The following is a 14,610-nucleotide window of genomic DNA, read 5'->3' as shown; positions in this document are numbered from 1 at the left end:
TTTCAAGTCCTAAGATCCTCGATGCTTTGCTTAGGTTACCCATTTTCTGGTTATTTACAGTGACCACCATTGTATTGCACTCAAAGAAACTAATTTCTGTACTGATATAGAGAAGGTATCTTTATTAACATTTTATGCAACAGGATGCTTGTCAGTGGAATGTTTTCAATTTAACTTCCAATTATCATAATTTGTGAGGAAATGCAAAGGTCTGGAAGTTAGATTGTAGCAAAAGTAGGTATGAGCAAGGTTATAAGCACACTCCATACATCTAAAGAAATTGTTGATTGAACTGCAGCAAGGTTTTTCACAAGCTTCACTTGTATGTTACTTGTGAAATGCTTCATCCTGGGAGCAGATGCGCCGGAGGTGGAGGAACTGATGTCCATTTCAAGCCCACCGACTCCCACAGCTACCTAGAATACACCCTCTCCCACCCACCCTCCTGCAAAAATTTCATCTCCTATTCCCAATTCCTCCGCCTCCGCCGCATCTGCTCCCATGATGAGGCTTTCTACTCCCGCACATCCCAGATGTCCAAGTTCTTCAAGGACCGCAACTTTCCCCCCACAGTGGTCGAGAACGCCTTTGACCGCGTCTCCCGCATTTCCCGCAACACATCCCTCACACCCCGCCCCCGCCACAACCGCCCAAAGAGGATCCCCCTCGTCCTCACACACCACCCCACCAACCTCCGGATACAACGCATCATCCTCCGACACTTCCGCCATCGACAATCCGACCCCACCACCCAAGACATTTTTCCATCCCCACCCTTGTCAGTTTTCCAGAGAGACCACTCTCTCCTTGATTCCCTTGTTCGCTCCACACTGCCCTCCAACCCCACCACACCCGGCACCTTCCCCTGCAACCGCAGGAAGTGCTACACTTGCCCCCACACCTCCTCCCTCACCCCCATCCCAGGCCCCAAGATGACTTTCCGTATTAAGCAGAGGTTCACCTGCACATCTGCCAATGTGGCACACTGTATCCATTGTACTCAGTGTGGCTTCCTCTACATTGGGGAAACCAAGCAGAGGCTTGGGGACTGCTTTGCAGAACACCTCCGCTCGGTTTGCAATAAACAACTGCACCTCCCAGTCGCGAACCATTTCAACTCCCCCTCCCATTCTTTCGATGACTTGTCCATCATGCGCCTCCTGCAGTGTCACAATGATGCCACCCAAAGGTTGCAGGAACAGCAACTCATATTCCGCTTGGGAACCCTGCAGCCCCATGGTATCAATGTGGACTTCACCAGCTTCAAAATCTCCCCTTCTCCCACCGCATCCCAAAACCAGCCCAGTTCGTCCCCTCCCCCCACTGCATCACACAACCAGCCCAGCCTGTCTCTGCCTCCCTCACCTGTTCTTCCTCTCACCCAACCCTTCCTCCCACCCCAAGCCGCACCTCCATTTCCTACCTACTAACCTCATCCCACCTCCTTGACCTGTCTGTCTTCCCTGGACTGACCTATCCCCTCCCTACCTCCCCACCTATACTCTCCTCTCCACCTATCTTCTTTTCTCTCCATCTTCGGTCTGCCTCCCCCTCTCTCCCTATTTATTCCAGAACCCTCACCCCGTCCCCCTCTCTGATGAAGGGTCTAGGCCCAAAACATCAGCTTTTGTGCTCCTGAGATGCTGCTTGGCCTGCTGTGTTCATCCAGCTTCACACTTTATTATCTTGGATTCTCCAGCATCAGTAGTTCCCATTATCTCTGATATCAGGCAGGTGTCCTGGACAACTACAGCACCCCCTAGTGATTATAGCATGCAGTGAACCTCTGTTGCAGGCTGAGCACATAAATGCTGCACATCATTCTCACAGAGATATATTTTAGTTAGAGTTCACTTAAATTTAAGGTATTTTCATGAAAAGAATGTTTCCAGTTGGGCCCAGGTGGCTGAATTCCATAGCTAATAGAAAAAGCTTTTTGACCCAAGAAAATTACTTTTTGAACAGTCATTGAAGCAGTAACATCTCATTTCATACCAATTCCAGCATTTATTTTTGTGAAAATATCCCAAGTCAATTCTGGATTGCTATGCATGAATTTATGAAAGTAGCAATAAGGATACTCCAGAGTTCTCAGTTTTTAGAGTTATGTGCAATCATGAAACTATATTTCAAACCACATGGTGACATTAAGAAGCATTTGTTACACTTAAAATAGAAAACTATGAACAGAATGCAATTAACTGAGCTTGCTTCCAATTTTTAGGTTAATACAGCCTGTGAGTTGACCTTTATTTCTAGATTAGCTTGAACAACCAGTTTCTGTAATTCAGAAGAAAAGTGTTCTGCGTTGTCTTCTCTGAGAAGCTGAGATACGATATAACATCTAACTCTCATGGCCCAGGCCGGGAGGATTCCATCGGATGGGTTTTTATATAAGAGTGTGCTTGAAGGACAAAACACAATTTCTTGATATCTCTTACAAACTCACCATATACATTAGGAATGTGAATTCATTTTTCAATTACTATCTGCTGTCTTCAATTTTTAATGAACATTTGTAACGTTTACATGCTTTCTTCAGACTTAATGCAGAATCTTATATGGGTCTGAGTTCTTGGACGATGGTGAAGTTTGTGGCTATCCTGACTTCAGGAGTATCTCACGCTCTACCATATATGCTTTTCCCAAGCGGCATGGAAAGATTCTCATTAGGCAGTGGCAAGTTGAACATTGTTAGGGGTTGTTGATTGTTAAATGCCATTTTTATGGTCCAACTTGCCTTATTTCATATTCACATTTCTATCTGACCAAACCTACCAAACAAACTGGATGGGACCTTGGGAGAAATGATGGACTATCAATTCTATCCATGTCTTTCATAATTTTGTCAACAGTGTTCGGGTCGCCCCCTCATCCTTCAACATTCAATTGAAAACAAACCAAGTTTGTCAAGCCTCAGACAGCACCTTCTGAATTTGCATGTGCTAAGCTGTTTCCAGATTTTCCGAAGCAGCTTTTGGTGATTCTGCATTTTGCCTGAACTATTGAAATCCCCATGATAGCAATTAATGAAAATAATTGAATAGTGAGAGCATATACTCTTACCCTTGTTGTCTTGCCATTAAAACTCTTGAAAATGTTATCCTTTTTGAGGTGTAATTGGGTTTTAACAGCAAGCTTAGTTCACAATTGCTATTAATAGCCCTGAAAGAGTAGTTTTATATTTATTTAATGTCATATTGCTCTGTTACGTTAAGAAATTCCATCTATATGTATTTTGTTTTTCCAGTGTGGCTAAGCTGTTTTAATTTTTACCTAAATTTCATGTTGCTACCCAATGCATCTACTTTGCCACTTATAAAACTTGCAATTAAAAGTGAGGAAATTTGGTGCTTTAATTTTCCTAGTTTGCCGATTATGGGAATACTTCACATTGATTGGCTATTTACTGCTTACAGCCATTACTGCGGCTGGATGCCTGAGGATGTCCTTGAATTGCTGTAAGGTTCAAACTGACATTTGAAAAGGGGATATTTGTACCAAAATATTGTCACATCTTGGCAAGCAGCTACTTCTTCTGGTGGCAGCAGCAAGTGCCTTCGCTTCAGTGCTGACTGTAAAGTCTAGCCCCTTAAATTCGATCAGCAAATGTACCCATGGATGAAAGACACAATATGTTTCTCTTCTTAGAGACATTGTAATATTTTTAAAAAGTCTGATGATCAACAAGCTTGTCTCTTGTTTGCAGACAAATTCTTAGGTATATGACAACTATTTTATAGCATCAGCCTTATCCCAGAACAAAATTAACAAATGAATACGCATAACAGCTCATGGAGGTAACTTGTACCAAATTTGATGTAAAGCTCAACAAACATATTAGAGCTTTATTTTAAAGGCAAATGCACTGCTCTTTCATACAGGAGTTAACTAGGAGAAACAGTATTACTTGCTTTTAAATTTTAAAATGCAATAGTTAAAACTGTTTTTGCTGAAGGCTGAATAAATTCTGCCAGCAGAATATTGATGTGTACCTGAGCAGCTATCAACTCAGCAAAAATATCGTCCCCACATACACAAGAACAACTTCACTTGAGGCCGAATCATTTATTCAGTGCACAGGAGCCTCATCATTTATTTATTGCCTAGTAGATTTGGCAGCTCAGACTGCACATTACTTAAATGAACTGCGAGTTGAACATTTTCCAAAGTTACAAACTAAGCTGAATGAGGCCTATTTGTAACTTAGTCAATCAAAACAGACAAGCTTGGGAAATATGGAAAGAAATGTTACACTGAATGAGAAGCCTCCGATGGCTGCATGAACAACTGTCAACATATATAAAAACCTTTTACAGATTGTTACAAATTAGGGATTAATTTGGATTTCTCTATAGTACTCTCCATTCAATGCGCTTTTCAATGTGATCATCAGTACAAAATAGAATTCTCAGTGTGTTGTATGGTTTAATTAAAAAATAGAAATTTTGAAGGATGTTTAAGGATATTAGAAGGTACTTGTCACTTACTTTTATTCCTGGATATTGCTGAATATCTTGGCACAATTAATGATATGTTTAACATAACTCGATGGATTGACAAAATCTCTCAAAGTTTAATTATTCTGTGAATTCTAAAGTGTAATTTGTAGCCATCACCTTTCCACTCCATGTGTTACACATTCTGTCTATTTTTCTCGACAGAGATGCCCAGTGTGGAAAAATCCAATGTCAGGGAGGAGCAAGCCGCCCTGTCATTGGGACAAATGCAGTCTCCATAGAAACTAACATTCCCTTGCAAGAAGGTGGAAAGATCTTGTGCCGTGGCACACATGTCTATCTAGGGGATGATATGCCTGATCCAGGGCTTGTGCTGACGGGCACCAAATGTGGAGAAGGGAAGGTAGGTCTAAGCCATTGTCAATCATTTATTGAACCGTCATTCAAATAAGCATTCATTCTCTTTAGATAGGATTTTGTGTTGCTAAATATGAGTGAACTAACCTTTCATTACAACAGGAATTACTACCAAGGACTAAATTGATAGCATTGATTAGCTGTAAAGGTCCAACATTAGCCAAGATTTTTTGATGTAATTGTATATATCGTAACACTGACCATTTTCCTAGACTAATATTGTGATTTAATGAGATATATTGGGTAGATTAGCCTCTGTGGAGTCAGCATGTACCTGAACCATGAAGATTGATAGGAGTTGAGATATTGGGAATGGCAGATGCTGGAGAATCCAAGATAAGAAAGTGTGGAGCTGGGTGAACACAGCAGGCCAAGCAGCATCTTAGGAGCACAAAAACTGACGTTTCGGGCCTAGACCCTTCATCAGAAAGGGTCTGATGAAGGGTCTAGCCCGAAACGTCAGCTTTTGTGCTCCTAAGATGCTGCTTGGCCTGCTGTGTTCACCCAGCTCCACACTTTCTTATCTTAGACCAATAGGAGCTGTTCCCTAGGCCACTTCAGCATAATCAACTTTGAACTGCAAGAGCTGATTGAGCTAGCACATGCAGCTCCTCTGAGCAAAGACGTCAATGTTGGGCTCACTGGCAGAGAGCCTCACGTAAGGTCCAGGAAAACGGAAAAGGAGCAAAACACTGAGTGGTAGTTCACAGCCACTATAGTATCAGAGGAATACCCCTGTTTCTCATGGCTTTACAGAATTTTCCTGAAAATAAGCTCAACTTAGATTAATTCAGTGGGAATTCTGCATCTACCTGAGAAGACAGACTGAACCTTGATTATTTAACGTTTCATACAGTCTGAAAGACAACACTTACAGCTATGAGAGTCTTATCACACTTTGCTGAAGTTCCAGGAAGGCATTTGCCACTACACTCAGGATTAAATGGGAGGACTACTATAAGGCCTAGTACAAGTTTACTGTGTAGGAAGAATGGAAGTATCATAACATCTAATCTTCACCAGGATATCAGTGCAAAATCAACACACATGCCCATTTGTTACTATCTGCTCTGCCATAGAATTTGTGCTCACAGTCCTTCGTGTCCTGGACTTCTGACCTCAGAACTGTAATGGAATGCACCACAGGACATTTCCCCTGAAGGTAACTTCAGGGGCTACTGATCTTTTTGTAGACGCTTTGGATGGAATGGAAAGCAGGTTTTGTGGAAGTTGGTGACGTAGGAAATTTACTCAGGAACAAATGGGTGGTGACCCAGCTGTACTCCCACCTCCACACCAATTAAGACCATGGCAGGAAGGCAATTAATAATGAACGGTCTCACTTTTTGCTGCTGATGGTATCACCTTGGGAGTGGACTTATCATGTGGGAAATGAGACAAACAAACCTGTGCTGAGCTGCTTGTGGTTTCCCAAGGGGATCATAGGATGGGATTGGTATCCCTCATTCAAAGGTTTTCAATTCCTAAGCAAGAGATCTGGGGGAGGGGTAGAGCCTCTGAGAGTCAAACCCCTAACACTGCTTCTGACCCCCATCCCCACATCCTGTGCAACCAGATCCCTTCTCCCTTGCCCTGCCAATATCCACATGTGACCAGGGCACAAGTGATGATACTGGACCTGGAGCCACCAGCATCTGATTGACCATTTGAGACCATAAACACTTTTCGCGTGAGTCCTAAATTTATTCTGCCTCTGAGGATCCTTGATCATGGGGAATTCCTGCTGTTGTCCAGTTAAGTACAAGAGTGATACTTTTTGCAGAGATCCTTCCCTAAAAAAGGTAACATAGCCACCCACTATCTCTTAACTGATGGATAAGATCCCATTTCCTTAATTAAACCAACCCTACGAGTGCAGCATGTGAGGAGTAATCCTATTGGGAAAACATGACGGTGCTTTTCCTGTTTTGTACTTTGCACTTTACTTTCTGAAGTCTGACCTGCTGTCTAACGGTTTGTTTCCTATCGGTATGAAGAAAAAAGCAGATTTCAATTATTTACAGTGTAGCAACTTTTGCGAGTAAATTAGCAACAGTAAGGAAGGAGAAAATTGGCTTATAATTTGTAGAACTTGTAGCCAAATCCTAGTAATTTATGTGCATACTGTGCACCAGCACTACTCCAGCTTCTTTCACACTGTGCTTGTGCAGCAAGTGAAGTGGCTGTACATTGAAGGACTGAATACATTACACCATTCAAGTTGTCAGCACCATTTATGCACTGTGCTCAATGGACAATTGTGCAGATGAATATTTTAATTTCATTCTTTGAACCTTACTAGTTTGAGGCCAGGAACACTCCTCATGTGGCCCTTTAATTTTATTTTCCATTCATGTTCAACATCCACCACATGTTAATCTGACTGGAGTTTGAAAAGGTGAAACTGGAAGCATTTTCAATCTCCATTTTTTTTTCATTTATTTTATTTAGAACTACATAGATTTCACAGCACAGAAACAGCCCAGTCAACTCTACTGATTTATGCTCATGTTCGCAATCTGTATCAGTCACAAAGATGGGTTGAATTTGTAAATTAATTATCCTGCTACTGTACTTTGTCCAGCCTTAGTGAATTCTTCATTAGAACTGAACTTGAATCAGAATTTTAGCTGTAATACTGTGCCCAATTCTGCTTCATTTTAGTCCCTGGCTTCTAACCAGTGCGTCTCTTCCTAGATGTAGAGTCTCACAATTATCACTCTAGTTCCCTTTCTTTGAATGGATTTCTGAACTAACTAAGCAGCACCTCTCTCTTGGCTCAGTCATAAATTGGATTTAAAGTACAACCCCTGCCATCTCCAATCTGTTTTAATCCATCAGGAGAACCACAAAGGTTTTCATCTTCAGCATTTTTTTTCTACATTTCCTTGTTCGTGATTGAATTATTTTGTTTCAAAAAGATGAAAATCACATCAAAGTATTGATAAAGTTTCTGACTTCATGAAAGCCAAATAAAATTTCAATAGAACATAGAACATAGAACATAGAACATAGAACAGTACAGCACAGAACAGGCCCTTCAGCCCACAATGTTGTGCCGACCATTGATCCTCATGTATGCACCCTCAAATTTCTGTGACCATGTACATGCCCAGCAGTCTCTTAAATGACCCCAATGACCTTGCTTTCACAACTGCTGCTGGCAACGCATTCCATGCTCTCACAACTCTGCGTAAAGAACCTGCCTCTGACATCCCCTCTATACTTTCCACCAACCAGCTTAAAACTATGACCCCTCGTGCTCGCCATTTCTGCCCTGGGAAATAGTCTCTGGCTATCAACTCTATCTATGCCTCTCATTATCTTGTATACCTCAATTAGGTCCCCTCTCCTCCTCCTTTTCTCCAATGAAAAGAGACCGAGCTCAGTCAACCTCTCTTCATAAGATAAGCCCTCCAGTCCAGGCAGCATCCTGGTAAACCTCCTCTGAACCCTCTCCAAAGCATCCACATCTTTCCTATAATAGGGCGCCCAGAACTGGACGCAGTATTCCAAGTGCCGTCTAACCAAAGTTTTATAGAGCTGCAACAAGATCTCACGACTCTTAAACTCAATACCCCTGTTAATGAAAGCCAAAACACCATATGCTTTCTTAACAACCCTGTCCACTTGGGTGGCCATTTTAAGGGATCTATGTATCTGCACACCAAGATCCCTCTGTTCCTCCACGCTGCCAAGAATCCTATCCTTAATCCTGTACTCAGCTTTCAAATTCGACCTTCCAAAATGCATCACCTCGCATTTATCCAGGTTGAACTCCATCTGCCACCTCTCAGCCCATCTCTGCATCCTGTCAATGTCCCGCTGCAGCCTACAACAGCCCTCTACACTGTCAACGACACCTCCGACCTTTGTGTCGTCTGCAAACTTGCTGACCCATCCTTCAATCCCCTCATCCAAGTCATTAATAAAAATTACAAACAGTAGAGGCCCAAGGACAGAGCCCTGTGGAACCCCACTCACCACTGACTTCCAGGCAGAATATTTTCCTTCTACTACCACTCGCTGTCTTCTGTTGGCCAGCCAATTCTGTATCCAAGCAGCTAAGTTCCCCTGTATCCCATTCCTCCTGACCTTCTGAATGAGCCTACCATGGGGAACCTTATCAAATGCCTTACTGAAGTCCATATACACCACATCCACAGCTCGACCTAGGAAGTCAAGGTAAATCAATCTCTTCCAACATTCATAACTTTTGATGTTGGAAATCAGTCAAGTACAAATTCGCAGCTCATCAGGAACAAAAACAAAGTTGCTGGAGTAGCTCACCAGGTCTGGCAACATCTGTGATGGAAAAAAAAAACAGCGTTAACATTTCGGGTGCGGTTAACGTTCCGCCACTCATCAGGGATGTTTATTACTGGAATATTAATTGAGTAGAAACTAAACAAAATTGCAGAAAAGGCAGGAGATGGAGAGTGGTGATGCAAGGAAGTTTTCCATCATGGAGACCTGTTGCCAGCGGTGTTCCACAGGGATCATTGCTGGGTCTGCTTTTGGTTGTCATTTATATAAATGATTTAGATGAGAATATAGAAGGCCTGGTTAGTAAGCTTACAGATGATACCAAAATCGGTGGTACAGTGGACAGCGAAGAGGGGAAAAGCCAGTTTTGAGGAAAGGTCACCGGACTCGAAACATTAACTTTGTTTTTTTCCTTCAAAGATGCCGCCCGACATCCTGAGCCTTTACAGCAACCTTGCCCTTGTTCATGATTTACAGCATCTGTAGTTCTTTTGGTAGTTAAGAAGGTATTTCATTACTCAGACCTTTGAGGAGAAGAGTTGGAATGCCATGTTGAAGTTGTACAGGATATTAGTGAGGCCTCTTCTACATTGTTGTGTCCAATTCTGGTCGGTGTTCAAGGAAGGATATTATTAAGCTGGAGAGGGTTCAGAAAAGATTTACCAGGATGAGACAGAAATGGATGGTTTGAGATTTAAGGTGAGAATAGACTGGGGCTTTTTTCACTGGAAGTTTGAGGGGTCACCCAATGAATGTTTATAAAATAGTGAGGGATCTAGACAAGGTGAATGCCAAATGTCTCTTTTCCCTACTGTTATGTTGCAGAAAGTTTTGCTATTCATTTTCAGAGGTTTGAGCGTATTCCCTGTCCTATATCTAGTCCTGTTAACCTGTAATCCTGAGTTGGCGAAAGTCACCAAAATCCTACCAAACCATAAAGTTGCTTCTCATTAGAGAGAGACAGACAGTGGTGGATTAACTTGAGAGTCACCAGGTCTCAGGCAAGAGGAGAAGTAGGGAAGGCGAGTCTTTTGTGGTAACCTTAGCCAGTGCAGGAATTGAACCCACTTTTGGCATCACATGCATGCAAACCAGCCAACTGATCTAAGGTACCTTAGCATCTCAAATTTAAACTTTAATCCTTATGCCTTATATCCCTCATGGCTTATCATTCCCTATCTTTGCAGCTTCTTATAGCATTGTAATCCTCTCACACCCAGTCATGCCCAAATTCTTTGTCCTTCCTGCTTTCCCATCTGTGCAACCTCTTGCCTTGCCCTGCCATTGATTTCAACTGCCTTAGCATTGCCTATGATTCAGGAAATTCTTCTAACTCCTTTACCTCTTTAAGGCCAACCCTTCTTAAAAAATAAACTCTTTGATCTTTCTTTGATTCCTTCTCTGAATGTATTTGTTACATTGTCTCATTATTTATATTTTGATTGCTCATCAATTGAACATTTTATGTCATTTTCCGTATTAAAGCAAATGATGTGACCACTGCAGTTTAAATAGGGGTCTCTGAGGACTGGATATTAATTTACATTGCACCACAAAGAATTATTAAAAAGAAAAGCTTCACGTAAAGTAACACAAATGTTGATCAGAGCACAACTCTGTTATTTACTTGGGTATTCAATTTTCTTAATGTGTGTTTAGATTAATACAGACATTTGTTTTTTTCTCAGATTTGTCTAAATCGACAGTGCCAGAACATCAGTGTCTTTGGAGTGATAGAATGTGCTTCAAAATGTCACGGCCAAGGGGTAAGATTGTGCATCATTGCAGATAAAATGTGTGTGATACTCCCCTAACCATGAAAAGAATAACAGTACCTTCCTTTGCATCAAGCTACTTTTCTTGATCTAGTGAAGATTCATCCTACTTAATGTAAACATCCTTCAATGTACAAACCAACGTTAGATTGAAAGAAGGATCAATTTTAAATTTAAGTGATGCTCAATTCTTTAAAGTTTGTAGCCATCTGAAACTAGTCTTGTTCTCAACTGACAACAGTAATCAAATCTTTATGCAAATATAATTCATTTCCACAGTTGCAAATTAAGTCTTCTGTAATATTTAATATTAGCAAAGCAAAACTGAAAGTGTCAGTCCTGATAATATTAGATAGAATTTAAGCATCAGTACAGTACAGAGCAACAGCATCTTTGAAAAACGCTTTCAACAATGGTAAAATGTGCCAGTGATGTGCTTGGGAGGAAGGATATAAATAAGTGAAAATCTAAGCCTCATTCTCTGGTGGCTATATTCTGGGGAAGTATGTTCTGAATTTATAAACGTAAGTTTGGGCCGTGTATTGATTTTTTTTAAGCTCAACCTCAAACCTACACAGAAAGGTTGTAAGATCTGAATAGAACTTCTGTTCTAACCATGTAGGATTGAAGGATCAAAAAAAGCTGATTCAGCCAAGAGTGCTCGCTCCATTATCCAAATGGTCTTCATTAATCTGACTAGGTTGTAATGATTTTCTATCATAAAATAACATTCCTGCACTCTTGAATGATTCATAAATCAATGTACTTCTCTTCTGAATACTTCAGTGGATTTTCACCTGGGTGACTGTTTGTTTCTTAAGAAAATAAGACTTAAATGTGACAGAGCTGAGCTGAATTCAGTTTGTCGTGGATGACAGGTTTGTGATGCAGAGCAGATTCAATTCTCTCACCAGCTGCACTTACCACGAAGGACTGTCCTTCTCAGCCTCACCCCTTGCCCGAGGCATGGTGACCCTCAGCTTAAACCACCACCAGTTACCTCTGTTTGATGAGAGACAACTCTGTTGTCTGCTAAGACAATAAGGGAGACTTTACCCTATTAATGATGGCCATTTGATCTTTTATTGTAATTCTTTCTCATGTACCTTCATGCATCAATCTTATCCAGGATCCTAACTATTTCAAGCAAAGTTATAGGATAGCTTTCTCTTGTTTTCAGTATAAACACCAAATATTTTTGCTGATTTCTTCTGGTTTCTGTCTGCAAATATAGCAGACTTCCTAATAAAATACAAATGCATGAGCAGACTGGTCTACTTGGTCACATCAGCTATGATGTTAAGTCTTTCCATCATTCCCCCACTTCCCCTTCCCCATAGGTGAGTTTGTTAGTCTGTAACAGTCCATGTAGCCCATGAAAGCTCCTGCGTTGGAGCTCTTGCCTCACAATAGGAGGCTTTCGTCTGAAATTCCTCGGCATAGGGATGGGCTGGGTCCAGTGAAGAATGGGTGGCTTCCTCAACCTGGACCTTTTCAGGGCAGGGAAATGATATGACTTTAAAGAGAGCTAGTCTCCCCACAGCCTGTGTCCACTTGGGATTGGGGAGATCCAAAAATTCCTCACTTTGCCTCAACTTCATACAGTTCAGTTCACCACCAGCACCTGTTACAGAACGGATAGCCACAAGATGCTGTCATTGGTCACATCTGTGCTGGGGTTTAGGTATGAAGATTTTAGATTCTATTTTTCCACCACTTTTTATTCTAGTTGGCTATGAATGTTTACATCATTCTGTAGATACATGGATTGTGCTTTGTTAGTTAAATTCTCTTTTTTTATTGAGCTTAGCAATCACTCCTGCAGTAAATTTCTGTAAGGTGAATAAAAATGTGTGTATGAGTAAATGGAATTTTTAACCTTTTAATCACTAAATAGGGTAAATTAGAAAAGAATAAAGATATGGCCACTTTTACAGACACCATATGACTTCAACTGCCAGCCAATGAAGTAATTTTGAAGTCTAATCTATGTTGAAATGCTGAAAAGAGAGCTGTCAACTTATGCACAGCAAGCTCCCACAAACAGCAGTGATAGTGACAAGTTGCTAGCACATGGAGAAAATGTGAAATTGATGTGGCACTCTGCTGTACGGTGAGATATCTGACCCCTTTACGTAGGATTGTCTTGTTGTGTGACTGTGCTAACTGGCACAGCAAAGCAAGGCAAGGCAGTGCACAGATGCTGTGAGTATGCAGGTAGGCACTAAGTAAGCAAGCAGTAACAGATCAAGCAAGGAACCTGAGATGTGATAATGGGAACTGCAGATGCTGGAGAATCCAAGATAATAAAATGTGAGGCTGGATGAACACAGCAGGCCCAGCAGCATCTCAGGAGCACAAAAGCTGACGTTTCGGGCCTAGACCCTTCATCAGACTGATGAAGGGTCTAGGCCCGAAACGTCAGCTTTTGTGCTCCTGAGATGCTGCTGGGCCTGCTGTGTTCATCCAGCCTCACATTTTATTAACCTGAGATGTTGTCTAGCCCAATCTGTGGATACTGTGTCCCTTCTACAGTAATGCAAGTCTGTGCTCTCAGGGTGCCTTGTCAATGTATCAGAGAGGAGTTTTATTCATTCATTTAGGGGATGTGGCATCGCTGGCTTGGCCAGCATTATCGCCCATCTCTAGTTTGCCTTGAGAAGGTGTGGTGGATTGTCTTCTTGAAGTCCATTTGCTGTAGGTAGATCCATAATGCCTTTAGTGAGGGAGTTCCAGGGTTTTGACTCATTGACACTGAAGCCATTGTAATATACTTCCAAGTCAGGATGGTAATTGGCTTGGAAGGAAACATGCAGATAGTGGTGCTCTCAAGTATATGCTGCCTTTGTTCTTCTAGATGATAGTGGCCATGGTTTTGGAAGGTTCTGTCTAAGGAGCTTTGATGAATATCTGCAGTGCATCTTGTAGATAATACACACTGCTGCTAGTGAGGGTCCATGGTGGATGAGGTGAGTATTTGCATGTGTGGTACCAATCAATTGGGATGCTTTGTCCTAGTTAGTATCAAGCTTCTTGAATATTATTGGAGCTGCACTCATCCAGGCAAGTGAATGGTACTCCATTCATCCTCCTGACTTATAATGTATATGGGGAACAGACTTCAGGCACTCAGGAAATGATTTATTTCCTGCAATATTACCAGGCTGTGATCTCTGTTGTGGTTGTTGGAGGCAGTCATCTCAGCTTCAGGACATTTTTTTCAGGAGCTCCTCAACCAAGGCCCAATCATCTTAAACCAAGTTCATCAATGGCCCTTCCCTCTATCACTAATCAGAAAGTTCACTGATAATTGTAACGTGTTCCATTCCATTTGCTCTTCCACAGATAAGGAAGCAATCCATTCATGCAGCCAGACCCCGTCGACATCCAGGTTTAGACTGATAAGTGGCAAGTAAAAGTTGTGCCACACAAATGGCAAGTAATGATCGTCTTCAACCAGAGAGACTAGTACCCTTTCCCTATGACTTTAGTGACATTACTGTCAGTAAATCCTTCACCATCATAGTCCTGGCAATAGCCATTGACCTTGAACAGGATCAGCCACAAAATTCCAGTGGAAACAAGGGCAGGTCAGAAGCTTGGTTTCCTGCAAAATGTGACCTAACACGTGACTCCACAGAGACTTTCCACCATTTATCAGACTTAAATTGGAAGTGTGATGGAATTCTCCA

At 41.7% G+C, this 14,610-nt stretch overlaps 1 protein-coding gene across 3 annotated transcripts in view; it reads left to right on the top strand.

Annotated features, from left to right (window-relative positions):
* Positions 1–14,610, top strand: part of LOC125461867 (disintegrin and metalloproteinase domain-containing protein 12) — a 354,472-nt gene that overhangs the window by 310,695 nt on the left and 29,167 nt on the right. For all 3 annotated transcript variants that reach the window (XM_059653083.1, XM_059653082.1, XM_059653084.1), the window contains 2 exons: positions 4,665–4,863; positions 10,832–10,909. In XM_059653083.1, the coding sequence (XP_059509066.1) occupies positions 4,665–4,863; positions 10,832–10,909 (277 nt within the window). The remainder of the gene's footprint in view (positions 1–4,664; positions 4,864–10,831; positions 10,910–14,610) is intronic.

The sequence above is a fragment of the Stegostoma tigrinum genome, chromosome 20 (assembly GCF_030684315.1).
Source record: "Stegostoma tigrinum isolate sSteTig4 chromosome 20, sSteTig4.hap1, whole genome shotgun sequence".
Classification (NCBI taxonomy): Eukaryota; Metazoa; Chordata; class Chondrichthyes; order Orectolobiformes; family Stegostomatidae; genus Stegostoma; species Stegostoma tigrinum.
Note: the sequence above shows the minus strand (reverse complement) of the source record. Positions and strands in the feature narration are given on the sequence as shown.